This window comes from Engystomops pustulosus, chromosome 8 (assembly GCF_040894005.1).
Source record: "Engystomops pustulosus chromosome 8, aEngPut4.maternal, whole genome shotgun sequence".
Classification (NCBI taxonomy): Eukaryota; Metazoa; Chordata; class Amphibia; order Anura; family Leptodactylidae; genus Engystomops; species Engystomops pustulosus.
In genome coordinates this window covers 113,191,642-113,210,389 of record NC_092418.1, presented here as the reverse complement: position 1 = coordinate 113,210,389, position 18,748 = coordinate 113,191,642, and the positions used below count along the sequence as shown (strand labels likewise).

At 41.6% G+C, this 18,748-nt stretch overlaps 1 protein-coding gene across 4 annotated transcripts in view; it reads right to left on the bottom strand.

Annotated features, from left to right (window-relative positions):
* The window catches only part of ZRANB3 (zinc finger RANBP2-type containing 3), a 184,215-nt gene that overhangs the window by 78,469 nt on the left and 86,998 nt on the right, over positions 1–18,748 (bottom strand). For all 4 annotated transcript variants that reach the window (XM_072122262.1, XM_072122263.1, XM_072122264.1 and 1 more), the window contains exons 5-8: positions 16,189–16,420; positions 15,936–16,021; positions 14,168–14,339; positions 3,831–3,965 (exon numbers count right to left, since the gene is read on the bottom strand). In XM_072122262.1, the coding sequence (XP_071978363.1) occupies positions 3,831–3,965; positions 14,168–14,339; positions 15,936–16,021; positions 16,189–16,420 (625 nt within the window). The remainder of the gene's footprint in view (positions 1–3,830; positions 3,966–14,167; positions 14,340–15,935; positions 16,022–16,188; positions 16,421–18,748) is intronic.

Sequence of the window (18,748 nt, the reverse complement as noted above, 5' to 3'; positions counted from 1 at the left end):
TGCCCATATTATGACTCTGTATTATTCCCAGATATAAGCTTTACGGTGCACCGAGTCATAATATGGACACAATAGAAATCTATAAAGCTAAACTGTTATTACATGACCAATCTACCTTCCAGGATTTAGGTTGGAAGCCCGACTGACTACAAGGTCCTGGAAGGTGGTTTGAGCTCCACAGACGTCCATGGTGCCCATGTTATGACTCTGTATTATCGCCACATATAAGCTTTAATGTGCACCGAGTCATAATATGGACACTTAAAAACCTATAAATCTATTCCTACAGGACCAATGTACCTTCCATGGACCTTATGATATGTAGTCAATCAGGTTTCCAACATAAAGGTCCTGGAAGGTAGATCGGTCACCTCCTTAGTGCCCATATCAGGACTCGGTACACATTACAGCTTATATACAGAGATAATACATTGATTTGTAACAAGTACATTTGCTGCAAAACACAATTACCAATGAAACTTCACTTCAGGTCAGCACTAAAAATGAACGGCACTGATGTTCGGGAGCGATGGTCCTACTTTAAGTTGGAAGAAGTAAATTTGTACTTTCTTCAATTTTCCGTTTATGGCAGAAGCTTCTACCAGGAGCTGAGAAATAACGGAAGCGCGTCGGCTATATATCACCTAAATTGCACAATTTTAATACACAGTGTGTGTGAAGTCACATTAAAGTAGGCTGCCAATAATACCCGGCTTCAGATACTGATATAATCAATTTACACTTATGTTCTCCGGTGCTAAGTGTATTAATAGTAAATGTGATCGTTAAGAATGATTTGTCTGCAGGTAATGTGGAGAGGTAACTCCCTGCGGTGCCGGCGCGGTGACATCTTCTCATAGAGATACATTGTTGTCGGCTAATCTAAAACGCGCTGTTATTAGAAGCAGCACAGTTTCCATGGCAACACTGAGTCATAAACCTTTGGTGGGTGTTTGGGTCTTTTTGCCTCAAGAAATAGCATCTGGCTTGGCAAAAAGCTGTTGTTTTGTGGGAGAAAAAAAAAAAAAGCAAGTGTAGAACATATGCAACACGCTATGTATTTTGTCTCGACAGGCGGAAAAAAAGTTTTTGGATTTTTCAAAAAGTGGCAAAAGTGACAAAAGTGTTCTTGAAAAGGCTAACTGCAAACGGAAGGCGATTTAGGAACGTCGTTACATTCCCTAAGACTCGATGAAAAGTTTTGGCAATGATCAAAAATGGAGAAGCGCAAGGGCAGCCCATTCCTGTTATACACAACAAGGGGGCTCATTTACTTACTCGGTTCATTCGCAATCCCGCGGTGCGTTGTCCGCCGTGGATTGGCGTCCTACTGGAATTCACTAAGGTCGTGCGCCCGATATCCAGCAGGTGTCGCTGTTGCGCCGAGGTCCACCGGAGTTCACCATCTTCTTCCTGGTGCATGTAAGTGCGTGTCAAACGAAACAATTTTATTTAAAATACCGCGGGTTTTACGAATCCATCGGGTTTCCCGACGCCCCCGATTTCCATGCGCCAAAACCCGGGGCAATACGGTGCAAATCCAAAATAATCGGGAAAACCCCAACGGAATCACGGCCAAAGGACCCTTAGTAAATGAGCCCCAATGTGCATTATTGGAACGGAACCAACCCAAAGTGCAAGCACAGAAAAATGACAGTTTTAGTTGAGGCGGCATATTGTACATGTAATACTGAGATCATCTAAAAAACGGGAATGTTAAAAATAGGGTAAATATCAATCTTTGTAGCTGAGAAGGAGCATATTATTTGCAATAACTCAATTCAATAGTTAAAAAGAAAGACTGAAAAACATTAAAGCCTGAAGAAATGTTCCACAATCTGCATGAATCTCTAGTATTGTGTGAATATATGAAGAATAGCGCCATCTCTGGTCATTATATAAGTTGCATTCAACATTGTTTAGCAGTTTTCCCCACTGCAGACTCTCTCTCTGTAGATCTCAATAGTCTCTGAGCTGAAGGCTGAAGACTAGTCGTTCTGAAGTCTCCCATACAGTTAAAGAAATTCTGCTCCATCTATGAGTCTCTCACTCAGAAACACCAGCAGGATCACATACTATGTGAATAAAGCAAAAATGAGGAGATTAAAAAAAAAAAAAAAAACTTACTACTAGCTCCAGCTGCCTCTGTCTCATTCCAAAAAAAAAAAAATAGAAATAGAATTTTCCTGTCTCCGACTCCCCATTTTCCACTTCACATACTTCCAGTCCATTTTGTTAGCACCTCCACTGGTTCCAAAAAATCAGCAGTCACATACCTCTTCAGCATCAACGAAAGAAGAACAGTTAAAGAAGACCTATCACCAGAATTTTACCCCTCACACCAGTAATACCTGCTGGTAAAGGGTTAAAACTCCTCCCCATATCATCTAAAATCATCTTCCACTGGGGCACTGTACCTTAATTACAGTCGCTTTTACGATATGCAGATCAGTAGACAAGAGTCAACTTCTGAAGAAAAGAGTCATGTTTTTAAAAGAGGGGGGGGGGTGGGAGCATTTTTATATATTGAAATATTTATGAGAATAAAGAGAAATTAAGGCCCACATTATTAGATCCATTGAGCATCCAGTACTTGTGGATCGGAGGTTTTAGCAATTGTATTCAGAATCATATTGAGTCACCGATCCAAAGATTCATACAGAAACATAAAATAAGATCAAAGCGGAGGCTTTGCCGGAGTTACTAAAGCAGTCAATCACGCTTGTAGTCACCGAACTGCAACCAATGCCAAATGCAACTTTACCCCAATTCAACTCAACGTCCCTCCATAAAATATCATATCTCAATGTCAAATCCCACAGATGATCAGTACCATCAGGACTTAAAAAAATTGTAAAAAAGTAGCTTAATAGCCAAAGATAAGCCTATCCGTAGTATATTATGTCATGAGCTTTATGTAACTAGAAAAAGAACAAGCTGCAGCAGACAGATGAGGATGTTAAGCTATGCACCCGGTAGTCTGGCTATGTAGTCTGGACCGCCCCTTCATTATCTCATTACTGCAAGGGTCCAGACTACCCAACCCATTGGCTGTGAAACAACACAATTACTATTACAATGAGCTTACTTATGGGTGCTGCAGAAAAAAAAAAAAATCAATATTGTAAGAGTGAGTAACATGTTGATATGTGTAACGAGCAGATTTTTCTAAGAATAGCAGCAGAGTGGGGGAGGTTTTAACAAATCTCAGCAGGAATTGACATGTAGTGTTAAAGTCAATTCTTTGTCAGATATCACCCTGCGCTACACATAGGATAAGAAGACGTCAAATGCACATGTGTATTATTTATACATTGTATAAGGCTACATTCACACTGGCGGCAGTGCCGGCGAGAGGCGGAGGGGGAGACCGCCGCTCACATCCGCCCCTCTACATAGGAATATATAGCGCATGGCACCGTATTCCGTTGCAAGATAGGACGTCCTATATTTCTACAGGGTACGGAGCGGTACGGAGCCGCACGTGTGCTGCACTGCACCGCTCCAATTGGGCGCTGGGGGCCCATTCCCATCTATGGGGGACGTATATCGGCCGTGTATACATGGAAGCACATGGAGCTCCTTAGGGTTACTTTATAAATAACTATAGGCACAGTATTACAAATTTGCAGGCCACAGATCTGAAAAGTTGGGCACATTATCCCTAAAAAAAAAATTGCACCGGTTAGGAAGTGATGATAAGCTATGGGAAGGAATAGCATGCAAGGACCTGGTCAGTACAGAATATATAGGTTCCTATAGGTTCTCCACTGCAGGTGTCAGCTACTCAGTCCAAAAGAAAAATTGCAAAACACCTCGACGCAACATACCTTAGCTAGTGCCGTCTGCTTAAACATGCGGGTGATCATACCCATCACCTGAATAAAGGGGCTCCCGGAGTCTGGGGACGCCGATTCTGGACATCTCATTAGTTTTTCCCACTCTTCAATACTTGTACTCATTTCCTGTAGGGCAAGAGAAAACAGGTTACCCCAAGCCAATTAAAGGGGTTGGTCATGGGTAAAAATAATATATGGCTGGGAGGTGGCTTAAAAATACTACTATACTCCGTAGCGCCGATTCTCCTGAGCCGCCGCCCACCACATAAAAGCAGGCGGAGCCTTCCCGATCACAGCCACATGGAGAACAGGAGCGCCAGACAAGATGAGTATAGATAATGGACTTATCCTGTAACCCAGGATTTATATGTTATAATGTAATACATTTATTTCATTTATTTCTCCCATGACATTCTGTATCTATTTTTTCCCCCTTGCCGGCTCCCTCTGATGTCTCAGTTGTTTCAGAGTTGGAGGTGGAGACTGGTCACTAGGATGAGTCCCATACACAGCACACAGAAACCATAAAGGACATTGTAGACAATTACAGAGCGACACCGATTTGAATAAAGCACTGGGGATGAGATAGAAAACCCGCTATTAGCTGCAGCAGCCTCTGTATGTGTCTTATTCCCAGTCAGTTACAGCTCTCCATAAACTTCTATGGAAACGTCAATATATCTGGGATCTATAGTCAGGTCCAAAAAGTTAGATTACAAAAAATATTTAGTTATAGCTCAAAATGTCAGCTTTAGAGAGAGGAGGAAGTAGGAGGAGAACTTTTTTTTCTGATAAATACACCATAGTATCTTAAATTACTATACTATCATATTAATGGTTAGTGACAATTAAGCACTTCTCTGCTGCAGACCACCCACTGTGCAGACATCTACAGGACATCCCCAAAATACCCAAGATCATTGGATGACACATTACTATCCTATGTGATCTGCCATCACACATAACACTTTAACTTGTTGCTAGACGGGGAAATTTTCGACAAAATCCTCAAAATAGGTTTAGAAAACCTGTCCTTAAAGAAGGCACCAGCATCACCACCAGCATCAAGTACTGTGAACCAAGCCCACCGACATACTGGTGTGTGCCCCCTCTGGAAGGAACCGCTCTTCTGTTAGCCTCTTATTTCCTGGTTTTTATGGAAAAAATTTTTTTGCAATAAACCTAAGGGGCTCAAGCTCAAATAACAGCTATGGAATCTGGAGCCCCTCAGGATAATTTGCATAATATTGAAATGCTTTTTTTTTTCATATATTTTTTTTTTTTTTGTAAAAACTAGGGAATATGAGGCTGAAAGAAGAGCGGTTCTTGCCACGGGGGACACTCACCCCCATGTAAGTGGGTTTAGTTTACAGTCCAATATCCTGGTGGTAGATTTCCTTTAAGCACCTGTTCTTAAGATCTGCTACATGTGGTTGAGGCCACTGATGCCTAATAAGGTTGCTAAGTGTTTAGTCCAGCAAATAGATGAATAGTAGATGCGCTCCGACTCAACATACATACAGTCTCACCATACACATACTCCGACCATGACCACCTCAGATAACAGGACAATATCCAGAGGCGGCTTGAGCGCTTCCTCAACATTACGGGATCAGGAGGCGGATCTCACGACTGAACCAGATACAGACATCTGACAAAAGGGAATAGAAGGGGAAAGAAACTGGAGGCTCCTCTGCCAACCTAATAAATCAATAGGGAGAAAATGAGTCTCACTGCAAATCTTATTACTTAAAGGGATTAGACGGCATCGAGTACATTCAAAACAGCCTCATTTTTACACGTCGGCAGAGGGTTTTCTGGGAATTTTAATTCAATCTAAATAAGGATACAAGCTGTGATTCTCTATTTAACTTGCTCAGTACCCAAGGGGTAAAGAGCTGCGAAAACTACCCCCATGTATCATTCTGACAGCAGTTTTATCATTTCCGCAATAATTCTTGCCTATTTTTTCTATATTATTTGACAGGGTGAAAAACGCAGCATAAACATCAGATTTTGCTTTAAAAACTAGGGCACAGGGAGAATCCACAATCCAAATCCATCATGAAAAAAACAGGGACCCTTACTCCTAGATCCAGGCACCATGACTGTGAACCTTCTGATATTAGTTATCCATGGCCTCCTTCCTTATAGTGATACACCTTTACACTGATAGTGGAACACCTTTACACTGCAGCTTCACAGGCTGTTACACGGTCTAAGCATCTCTCATCTGTAATCTCACAAAGTGAGAGGATGGAAAGGGCAAGATCGTGCAAGAAGGTAACACCCCCAGAGTCCTTCTGGCTCATTAGCATAATTGTAAAATATGATTTTAGAAGGAAGGAGGCCATGGATAACAAATATAAGAAGATACCACAGTCCCGATGCCTGGATCTTTGAGTAATGTCCCTGGTTTATCAGGATGGATTTTGATCCCGTCAATAATAATCTGGGTGGGCCTGGCGTTTGGTAAACCACCTAATCCAGTGATGGCGAAACTTTTAGACACAGAGTGCCCAAACTACAACCAAAATCTACTTTTATGTCGCAAAGTGCCAACATGACAATTTAAGCAGTAACCTAGTGATCCCAGCTGTATCATAAGTCTTAATCCTATTGGCGTCCTGAGGACACCAATACAATAGAAAGAAAATTTGGATTGTACCCTGAAGAGGAAGAATCAGGGGACCCTGAGTAGGAGCTCCAACTATAATCCATCTCTATCCACACCTTCTCCCTTCTTGTGTAGTCCTTGCAGCCAAGAAGGTGTTACCAGGAATAGTTTTGGACCACAGGAGGAAACCTTGAGTCATGTCTAGAAAATTTTGTGCTGGGGTGAAGGCCTGGGTGCCCACAGAAAGGGCTTTGAGTGCCACCTCTGGCACCCGTGCCATAGGTTCGCCACCACTGATCTAATCCATACTGTACAAATGTTAACAGAGAGTTTATGTCAGAATCCATATTCTGGCAAAAAAAACATAAAAATGCTGCAAGGACCTGTGTTATGGTCATCTACAATGTTGTTTCAATATAATTTCAAAAAATTATATAAAATAATTTTATATTAAATAGTAAACAGTATAACAAATAAGTTTAGAAGATTGGATTAAAATAGTAAGGACTGATGGAAATTAGTGCAATGCACAATCCAAACTAGACAGGGATTGATTGTTGTCTGTTGCAATGGAGACGCGTTGGGGCACATTTACTTACCCGGTCCAGTCGCGATCCAGCGTTGCGTTCTCCTTAGAGGATTTGGGTTCTGCTGGGATTCAGCAGGTTGTGCGCTCGATATCCACCAGGTGTCGCTGCTGCGCCGAGGTACGCCGGAGTTCACCTTCTTCTTCCTGGTGCATGTGAGTGCTTGATCTTGCGACACTTTTTGTTTTTCAAATTCCGCGGTTTTTCCAAATCCGTTGGGTTGTCCGACGGCCACGCCCCCTGGATTTCTGTCATGTAAAAGCCGGCGCCAAAATCAGATCGCGTGCACCAAAATCCCAGCGGAATTCGGCACAAAACGGAAAAATTCAGGGCACCCAACGAAAGAGCGGCTGTGGAGCCCTTAATAAATGAGCCCCATAGATTTTGGTAGTATCCAAATATCTACCCCAGGGGACCATCCACTTTGTTTTAGATAGACTCCATACAGTAACAACAAAATGTAGACTCAACCTTTAAGATTCTCTAATAGGTGATGAACCCAGGAAGAACAGTCATGTAAGAAATAATTTCCCAACACTCAGAACTGCTCATACAAGGAAGCCACAAAGATACACACTGCAGACATTCCAGAGCGGAAGATTCAAAGTAAAACATTTCCTGGTGAAAAACACAAAATTTTACAGAATATAAAAATAAAATTCAGTTTCTCTGCGCTGCTTCTACACGGTGAGTGCACATAGTCCTGTGACAATGCATCAGCCTCATGCGTGGTCCTGCACGTGGTCCAGTATTTATCAGCCGCACAGTCAGGCACATAATCCAGTATTGATCCAGGAGATGCATGCACAGCCAGACACATTCCTGAGCGGATAAAACAATCACATCTCCAAATGCTACTTATATACCAGAGGGAAATCTAGTCACTCACACCCTGATACCCACATATAGTGTCTACTAAGAGCGCAACAGACATGACCAAGGGGTCCACACAGAATGTTTAGTGCTGATAATCTGAAATACTGGAGGCCTATGACCATTATTCTTCTACACTGAGCATTATAGAGGCCAGTATTATAGTACCGTATATACTTGAGTATAATCCGACCCGAGTATAAGCCGAGACCCCTAATTTTACCACCAAAAACTAGGAAAAACTACTGACTCGACTATAAGCCGAGGGTGGGAAATGCATTGGTCAAACCCCCCCAGTAGTATACAGCCTGCCAGCCCCCAGTAGTATACAGCCTGCCAGCCCCCAGTAGTATACAGCCTGCCAGCCCCCAGAAGAATACAGCAGCCCCCAGTAGTATACAGCAGCCCCCATGTAGTATACAGCAAGCCCCTAGTAGTATACAGCAGCCCCCAGTAGTATACAGCAGCCCCTAGTAGTATACAGCAAGCCCCTAGTAGTATACAGCAAGCCCCTAGTAGTATACAGCAAGCCCCTAGTAGTATACAGCAAGCCCCTAGTAGTATACAGCAAGCCCCTAGTAGTATACATCAGCCCCCCTGTAGTATACAGCAAGCCCCTAGTAGTATACAGCAAGCCCCTAGTAGTATACAGCAGCCCCTAGTAGTATACAGCAGCCCCCAGTAGTATACAGCAGCCCCCAGTAGTATACAGCAGCCCCCCTGTAGTATACAGCAGCCCCCCTGTAGTATACAGCCTGCCCCTAGTAGTATAGTATACAGCCAGTCCCTAGTAGTATACAGCCTGTCCCTAGTAGTATACAGCCTGTCCCTAGTAGTATACAGCCTGCCCCTAGTAGTATACAGCCTGCCCCTAGTAGTATACAGCCTGCCCCTAGTAGTATACAGCCTGCCCCTATTAGTATACAGCCTGCCCCTAGTAGTATACAGCCTGCCCCTAGTAGTATACAGCCTGCCCCTAGTAGTATACAGCCTGCCCCCACGGCCCTTAAAAAAATGAACTTAAATGCTCACCCTCCGATGTCAGCGCGACTTACCGATGTCCCCGATGTCAGCGCGTCCCGTCTTCTTTCTTCTCCGCGGCTCCTCTTCACTCTTCCCGCGCCCATGTTTTCTTCTAGCAGGCGCATACTATGACGCGGCCGCTGCTGACATCATAGTATGCGCGGCCATGAAGAAAACATGGCCGCGTCGATGATAGAAGAAAGAAGAGAGAAGAGGAGCCGCGGAGAAGAAAGAAGACGGGATGCGCTGACATCGGGGACATCGGTAAGTCGCGCTGACATCGGAGGGTGAGTATTTAAGTTTATTTTTTTAAGTGGGTAATTTTTGGGGGGTAATAGACTCGTGTATAAGCCGAGGGGACGTTTTTCAGCACATTTTTTGTGCTGAAAAACTCGGCTTATACACGAGTATATACGGTAGTTATATTCTTGTACATAGGAGGCAGTATTATAGTAGTTATATTCCTGTATATAGGGGGCAGTATTATAGTAGTTATATTCTTGTACATAGGGGGCAGTGTTATAGTAGTTATATTCCTGTACACAGGTGGCAGTATTATAGTAGTTATATTCTTGTACATAGGGGGCAGTATTATAGTAGTTATATTCCTGTACATAGGGGGCAGTATTATAGTAGTTATATTCTTGTACATAGGGGGCAGTATTATAGTAGTTATATTCTTGTACATAGGGGGCAGTATTATAGTAGTTATATTCCTGTACATAGGGGGCAGTATTATAGTAGTTATATTCTTGTACATAGGGGGCAGTATTATAGTAGTTATATTCTTGTACATAGGGGGCAGTATTATAGTAGTTATATTCCTGTGCATAGGGGGCAGTATTATAGTAGTTATATTCCTGTACATAGGGGCAGTATTATAGTAGTTATATTCCTGTACATAGGGAGCAGTATCATAGTAGTTATATTCTTGTACATAGGGGGCAGTATTATAGTAGTTATATTCCTGTACATAGGGGGCAGTATTATAGTAGTTATATTCTTGTACATAGGGGGCAGTATTATAGTAGTTATATTCCTGTACATAGGGGGCAGTATTATAGTAGTTATATTCCTGTACATAGGGAGCAGTATTATAGTAGTTATATTCCTGTACATAGGGGCAGTAGTATAGTAGTTATATTCCTGTACATAGGGGCAGTATTATAGTAGTTATATTCCTGTATATAGGGGGCAGTATTATAGTAGTTATATTCTTGTACATAGGGGGCAGTATTATAGTAGTTATATTCCTGTACACAGGGGGCAGTATTATAGTAGTTATATTCCTGTACATAGGGAGCAGTATCATAGTAGTTATATTCTTGTACATAGGGGGCAGTATTATAGTAGTTATATTCCTGTACATAGGGGGCAGTATTATAGTAGTTATATTCCTGTACATAGGGGGCAGTATTATAGTAGTTATATTCCTGTACATAGGGGGCAGTATTATAGTAGTTATATTCTTGTACATAGGGGGCAGTATTATAGTAGTTATATTCTTGTACATAGGGGGCATTATTATAGTAGTTATATTCTTGTACATAGGGGGCAGTATTATAGTAGTTATATTCTTGTACATAGGGGGCAGTATTATAGTAGTTATATTCCTGTACATAGGGGGCAGTATTATAGTAGTTATATTCTTGTACATAGGGGGCAGTATTATAGTAGTTATATTCTTGTACATAGGGGGCAGTATTATAGTAGTTATATTCTTGTACATAGGGGGCAGTATTATAGTAGTTATATTCTTGTACATAGGGGGCAGTATTATAGTAGTTATATTCTTGTACATAGGGGGCAGTATTATAGTAGCTATATTCCCGTACATAGGAGGCAGTATTATAGTAGTTATAGTCTTGTACATAGGGAGCAGTATTATAGTAGTTATATTCCTGTACATAGGGAGCAGTATTATAGTAGTTATATTCCTGTACATAGGGGCAGTAGTATAGTAGTTATATTCCTGTACATAGGGGCAGTAGTATAGTAGTTATATTCCCGTACATAGGGGGAGTATTATAGTAGTTATATTCTTGTACATAGGGGGCAGTATTATAGTAGTTATATTCTTGTGCATAGGGGACAGTATTATAGTAGTTATATCCCTGTACATAGGGGGCAGTATTATAGTAGTTATATCCCTGTACATAGGGGGCAGTTTTATAGTAGTTATATTCTTGTACATAGGGGGCAGTATTATAGTAGTTATATTCTTGTACATAGGGGGCAGTATTATAGTAGTTATATTCCTGTACATAGGGGGCAGTATTATAGTAGTTATATTCTTGTACATAGGGGGCAGTATTATAGTAGTTATATTCTTGTACATAGGGGGCAGTATTATAGTAGCTATATTCCCGTACATAGGAGGCAGTATTATAGTAGTTATATTCTTGTACATAGGGGGCAGTATTATAGTAGTTATATTCCTGTACACAGGGGGCAGTATTATAGTAGTTATATTCTTGTACATAGGGGGCAGTATTATAGTAGTTATATTCCTGTACATAGGGGCAGTATTATAGTAGTTATATTCCTGTACATAGGGAGCAGTATCATAGTAGTTATATTCTTGTACATAGGGGGCAGTATTATAGTAGTTATATTCCTGTACATAGGGGGCAGTATTATAGTAGTTATATTCTTGTACATAGGGGGCAGTATTATAGTAGTTATATTCCTGTACATAGGGGGCAGTATTATAGTAGTTATATTCCTGTACATAGGGAGCAGTATTATAGTAGTTATATTCCTGTACATAGGGGCAGTAGTATAGTAGTTATATTCCTGTACATAGGGGCAGTATTATAGTAGTTATATTCCTGTATATAGGGGGCAGTATTATAGTAGTTATATTCTTGTACATAGGGGGCAGTATTATAGTAGTTATATTCCTGTACACAGGGGGCAGTATTATAGTAGTTATATTCCTGTACATAGGGAGCAGTATCATAGTAGTTATATTCTTGTACATAGGGGGCAGTATTATAGTAGTTATATTCCTGTACATAGGGGGCAGTATTATAGTAGTTATATTCTTGTACATAGGGGGCAGTATTATAGTAGTTATATTCCTGTACATAGGGGGCAGTATTATAGTAGTTATATTCTTGTACATAGGGGGCAGTATTATAGTAGTTATATTCTTGTACATAGGGGGCAGTATTATAGTAGTTATATTCTTGTACATAGGGGGCAGTATTATAGTAGTTATATTCTTGTACATAGGGGGCAGTATTATAGTAGTTATATTCCTGTACATAGGGGGCAGTATTATAGTAGTTATATTCTTGTACATAGGGGGCAGTATTATAGTAGTTATATTCTTGTACATAGGGGGCAGTATTATAGTAGCTATATTCCCGTACATAGGAGGCAGTATTATAGTAGTTATAGTCTTGTACATAGGGAGCAGTATTATAGTAGTTATATTCCTGTACATAGGGAGCAGTATTATAGTAGTTATATTCCTGTACATAGGGGCAGTAGTATAGTAGTTATATTCCTGTACATAGGGGCAGTAGTATAGTAGTTATATTCCCGTACATAGGGGGAGTATTATAGTAGTTATATTCTTGTACATAGGGGGCAGTATTATAGTAGTTATATTCTTGTGCATAGGGGGCAGTATTATAGTAGTTATATCCCTGTACATAGGGGGCAGTATTATAGTAGTTATATCCCTGTACATAGGGGGCAGTATTATAGTAGTTATATTCCTGTACATAGGGGGCAGTATTATAGTAGTTATATTCTTGTACATAGGGGGCAGTATTATAGTAGTTATATTCCTGTACATAGGGGGCAGTATTATAGTAGTTATATTCCTGTACATAGGGGGCAGTATTATAGTAGTTATATTCTTGTACATAGGGGGCAGTATTATAGTAGTTATATTCCTGTACATAGGAGGCAGTATTATAGTAGTTATATTCCTGTACATAGGGGGCAGTATTATAGTAGTTATATTCTTGTACATAGGGGGCAGTATTATAGTAGTTATATTCCTGTACATAGGGGCAGTATTATAGTAGTTATATTCTTGTACATAGGAGGCAGTATTATAGAAGTTATATTCCTGTACATAGGGGCAGTATTATAGTAGTTATATTCCTGTACATAGGAGGCAGTATTATAGTAGTTATATTCCTGTACATAGGAGGCAGTATTATAGAAGTTATATTCTTGTACATAGGGGGCAGTATTATAGTAGTTATATTCTTGTACATAGGGGGCAGTATTATAGTAGTTATATTCCTGTACATAGGAGGCAGTATTATAGTAGTTATATTCCTGTACATAGGGGGCAGTATTATAGTAGTTATATTCCTGTACATAGGGGGCAGTATTATAGTAGTTATATTCTTGTACATAGGGGGCAGTATTATAGTAGTTATATTCTTGTACATAGGGGGCAGTATTATAGTAGTTATATTCTTGTACATAGGGGGCAGTATTATAGTAGTTATATTCTTGTACATAGGGGGCAGTATTATAGTAGTTATATTCTTGTACATAGGGGGCAGTATTATAGTAGTTATATTCCTGTACATAGGGGCAGTATTATAGTAGTTATATTCTTGTACATAGGGGGCAGTATTATAGTAGTTATATTCTTGTACATAGGGGGCAGTATTATAGTAGTTATATTCTTGTACATAGGGGGCAGTATTATAGTAGTTATATTCCTGTACATAGGGGGCAGTATTATGGTAGTTATATTCCTGTACATAGGGGGCAGTATTATAGTAGTTATATTCCTGTACATAGGGGGCAGTATTATAGTAGTTATATTCTTGTACATAGGAGGCAGTATTATAGAAGTTATATTCTTGTACATAGGCTGCTGAAGCGATCTGTAAGTTTTCTATCTTACCCAAAGTTCTTCATTCACATAAATTCTGGTTCACCCATATTTTATATGTGAAGATGATTCTGATTCAGCAAGTGTAACTTTGTAAGCCGAATGTCCTGTTTTCCTTTGTACATTGCAGTCTAATAGTATTTAGACTTCACCATTTGTCAAAAACCAGTGAGAATTAGAAATGGAGCCTATAGAGGGCTAAAAAAATGCAGAATAAAAATCATATAATGTCATAAATACTGGTGTTAATCTTTGTGTATGCTATAAAAAACATAAATAATGACTGAGTTATTATATGTGACGTTTAATGATTGAATAGTAACCACTCATAGAACCTGATGTCAGGGGGTCCCACCTTGGCCACGTCTTTTGGCAGATCAAAGGGGATGCGCTGTCTGATTTTGGGAGGGAGCTGCGTTAAAACCTCGTTCTTTAATCGTCTGATCATGATGCCGCTTAATCGCTGATGTAAGTCATCTAAATTGGAGGCTCCTCTGTAATCCCACTGAGTCCTATTGCCGAAGTACCTTGGGGAGAAATTTGAAAACACTTGAATCCAGCGTCTCGCACAAAAAACTCACGTTAAACACTCTGCCTGCTGCCGGGTCGTGAGATGTGTTACAGAGCAGTCTATAGCGGCTCCCGGTGATATGGAAGGACTTGGCGGTAAGATTTCGGGGGGCCGTGGTACCTCTTCTTCTGGACACCAGACATGGCTTTGCTGCCGCACATAAGACTAGTCTCCCAGGGGCGGCTTTTATCTCGGGCTGCAGACCGGTATCCGCAGCAGCCGCAGGAATTCAATTACAATGTTATAGCACTTGTAGCGAGTTTGCTTGGGAAGAGCGGCTTTCCTGAGCGCTCCACGCCAGGCATTACCTTCTATGAAATGCTGAGCCCTAGTTACATACATTAGTAGGCCGCCAGAGCCAGGTCCTCCGGCAGTGTTTTACATAAGGGGGAACTCGCCTTACAATGGAGGTGAACAAAGAAAAAAAGAAACATCGCTATAAAAACAACTATTTATACTTTTCGCTAGAAAATCAGGATAAGTTGGGAAAAGTTTGAGTTGGGACAACACTCAAGTCATAAAGCAATGGCTGAGAATATTCCTAAACGCTAACAAACCTAAACACAACAAGTCACCCCCCCCCCCCCACCTCCATCATTTATTACAAAGTAAACCTTCTAACGCCGCAGACATTTTTCCAATTTTTTAAGCCCCACCTTAAAAAAAAAAAAAAAAAAGATATTTTTTGAAGGGTTTTATATTTAAAAAAATAATCATTTCCTGTGCTGTGCTTTTTACTGGGGAGACAAAAATGTCCCAAATGTTAACTTGACTAAACAACACTGTTGTGCCATTTTCGTACAGGCTTGGTTTTTACAACTTTCACCTCCCATTAATTTTCTTACTTAGTAGAGAAACCAACTTTTGAATAATACATTTAAAAAAAAAAAAAATCTTAATTTTATCACACCCATTAATTACTCTTTTATACATCGATGTATGGAGATGTGCAACTACGTCCCCATAGTTGCCCATGACGCCCGGCTCGGCACTATGGCGTACACTGAATGCCCCATGCCAACCCTCTCCAATGTGCCCCCCTTTCTTGCCCCCTTTGTTGTAGAGGTGGAATAAAGGGGAAATAATCACAATTCCTGGTAATTCGCAAGTAATAAATCTCCCCCTAAAGTCTAGTCAAACTTTACACCTTGAATATGTTGGCTTCATTTTCAGCAGAGAAACCGTGCCAAAACTTTGGGTTATTGAAAATGTGGCCAAAACTTGTGCTCATAGTCATTTTAGAGAATATTGATGCAAATGAAAATGGTCCAGAAATGGATTTTTCTATGATTGCATTGTAATTGGGTAGATGGCTCCTAACCAGTATAGCAGCCATTAGGGAGGCAGGAGATGTGTCCCTCTGCACAGACAGGGGTATCAGATACTTTTACACTACATTTCCATCTGATAGAAAATGGCACATTCTAAATATACTTTCGGATAATGGTTTTCTGGCTGAAATGTGCACATTCTGTTAGTAAACTGCCCCTCCCCCGCTCCGACTTCAATAATAACATATGTTGTAATTAGCAGAATTAATGACAGTGGATACCTGACATGTGCGTTACAGTATTTCTTGGCATATTCTGTCCACGTTCCGAAACGTCTGGGGAACAGACCATCGACCTGCATATAAAGCTGAAAAGAAAGGTGGGGGAGGGGGGGCAAGCTCTGTAAATATCACTCGTTAGCCAAGAAACCAGACATTTTTTTTTGTGTGTAGTCGCTAAGGAACAGAAGAGCATATACAGATATTTCAGATTTCATGTAAAAGACTAGAAAAGGGAAAGTAGGAATTTGATTACTTCTTCGGGTCTTCCCAGAGCCGGCGTCCCGGTGAGAAGAAGAGCTCGGGTCGATTTCTGAACAATAGGCAGCAGTAGTTTGCTCCGAGATGCGTTTCTTGATTTCATGTAGTGAGACTCGTCCACCAAAACCACCCTGAAGTGTTGTTTATATAGGGCATCGATCAGGATCTTGGCGTCCGCGGTTAATAGGCCGTACCCCAAAACGGTCACTTTACACGTGGATATCCTCCTGTGAGAGGAAATAATCAGATTAAGTTAAAAATTGATTCCTTCACATCTCCATAAAATCAGAGTTATAAACTTACCTGGTATGAAGGGTTACCTAGAGTGAGTTAAATGCGGAGATTTCCTGGCCTAATGTCATGAGACCAGGGTGACATCTCAGGTTTATTTAGCCTACTAACATTAGTAAACTGTGCACAATGTACATATCTGAGACCATAAAATCACAGCATGCATGCACTTATAATCCCCCTCTATGCAGGGTGCTGATTATATTTGCTCAGATATGTGCACGGTGTACAGTTTGGTAATTTTAGAAGGCTAAAGAACCTGCGATGATGTCACCCTGGTCACATGACATTACTGCACAGTGAATGTGCCTGCCAGGTATACCTGAGCGATGTGGTCAGCACATAAAATAGAACAACCTGCTACTCCACCCAATAGTGAGTAAAAGACCACTCTGGGTGCCAGAGGTGGCACTCATAGCTCTTTCTGCAGGCACTCAGGACATCACCACAGGACAGAGTTCACCAAACACTGGATCTTCCTGCAGTCCCAGGCAACTTAAGAGATGCTGCTCTTAGACCTATTTTAAAGCAATACTTAATTGGCTGTTTAGAAATGCGGGAAAAGTGAGAAGGTGTGGACAGGGCTGCATTATCTTTGGGGGTCTTCCTGCTTAACCCTTCATTCTTTCTCTAGAGAGAGGCCCTGGAGAGAAGCTACAATGAGAGTGTGAATGTGCCCTCCTTATTTCAACTGTATTGGTGGCCTCAAGGGCTGATATGATTGGAAGATGTGGAAGAACAGGTAACGATAAGTTACTGCTTAAAATGCCACGTTGGCTCTTCAGGGTAAATAACTGGATTTTGGTTGTAGCTCGTGCACTCGTTCTGTAAAAGGTTCACTGATATAAAGCAATATAAAGAAGGACTGATCTGTACTGATGGGACTGTTCTCTTTCTTTAACAATAGAAATTTGGCAATCATGTTATTGTAAGTAAAAGTTTATGATGGAGGGGGAGGATGAAAGAAGTCTGATGAGTGGAATAAGAAGGATTTTTCTCTAAAAACACATTATCAGGATAATTTACTTACACGACCGCTGGAGTTCAACAAAAGTGCATTGTCCTACAATCATGCACTGTGCGGGGACTAAGATCGTGCACCCGATATCCTGCATGTGTCGCTTCCCCGCTTAGGTCCCCGGAGTTCACCTTCTTCCTCCTGCTGCATGTAAGTGCATTGTCCATGTATAATGCGCTGTGCGGAGAGTCACTAAGATCGTGCGCCCGATATCCTGCATGTGTCGCTTCCCCGCTCAGGTCCCCAGAATTCACCTTCTTCCTAGTGCATGTAAGTGCATTGTCCGTGTATAATGCGCTGTGCGGGGAGTCGCTAAGATCCTGCGCCCGATATCCTGCATGTGACGCTTCCCCGCTCAGGTCCGTGGAGTTCACCTTCTTATTCCTGGTGCATGTAAGTGCATTGTCCGTGTATAATGCGCTGTGCGGGGAGTCACTAAGAGCGTGCACCCGATATCCTGCATGTGCCGCTTCCCCGCTCAGGTTCCCGGAGTTCACCTTCTTCTTCCTAGTGCATGTAAGTGCATTGTCCGTGTGTAATGCGCTGTGCAGGGAGTCACTAAGATCCTGCGCCCGATATCCTGCATGTGTCACTTCCCCGCTCAGGTCCCCGGAGTTCACCTTCTTCTTCCTGGTGCATGTAAGTGCATTGTCCGTGTATAATGCACTGTGCGGAGAGTCACTAAGATCGTGCGCCCGATATCCTGCATGTGTCGCTTCCCCGCTCAGGTCCCCAGAATTCACCTTCTTCCTAGTGCATGTAAGTGCATTGTCCGTGTATAATGCGCTGTGCGGGGAGTCGCTAAGATCCTGCGCCCGATATCCTGCATGTGTCTCTTCCCCGCTCAGGTCCCCGGAGTTCACCTTCTTCTTCCTGGTGCATGTAAGTGCATTGTCCGTGTATAATGCGCGGGAAGTCACTAAGATCCTGCACCTGATATCCTGCATGTGTCTCTTCCCCGCTCAGGTCCCCGGAGTTCACCTTCTTCTTCCTGGTGCATGTAAGTGCATTGTCCGTGTATAATGCGCTGTGCGGGGAGTCACTAAGATCCTGCGTCCGATATCCTGCATGTGTCGCTTCCCCGCTCAGGTCCCTGGAGTTCACCTTCTTCTTCCTGGTGCATGTAAGTGCATTGTCCGTGTATAATGCGCTGTGCAGGGAGTCACTAAGATCCTGCACCTGATATCCTGCATGTGTCGCTTCCCCGCTCAGGTCCCCGGAGTTCACCTTCTTCTTCCTGGTGCAT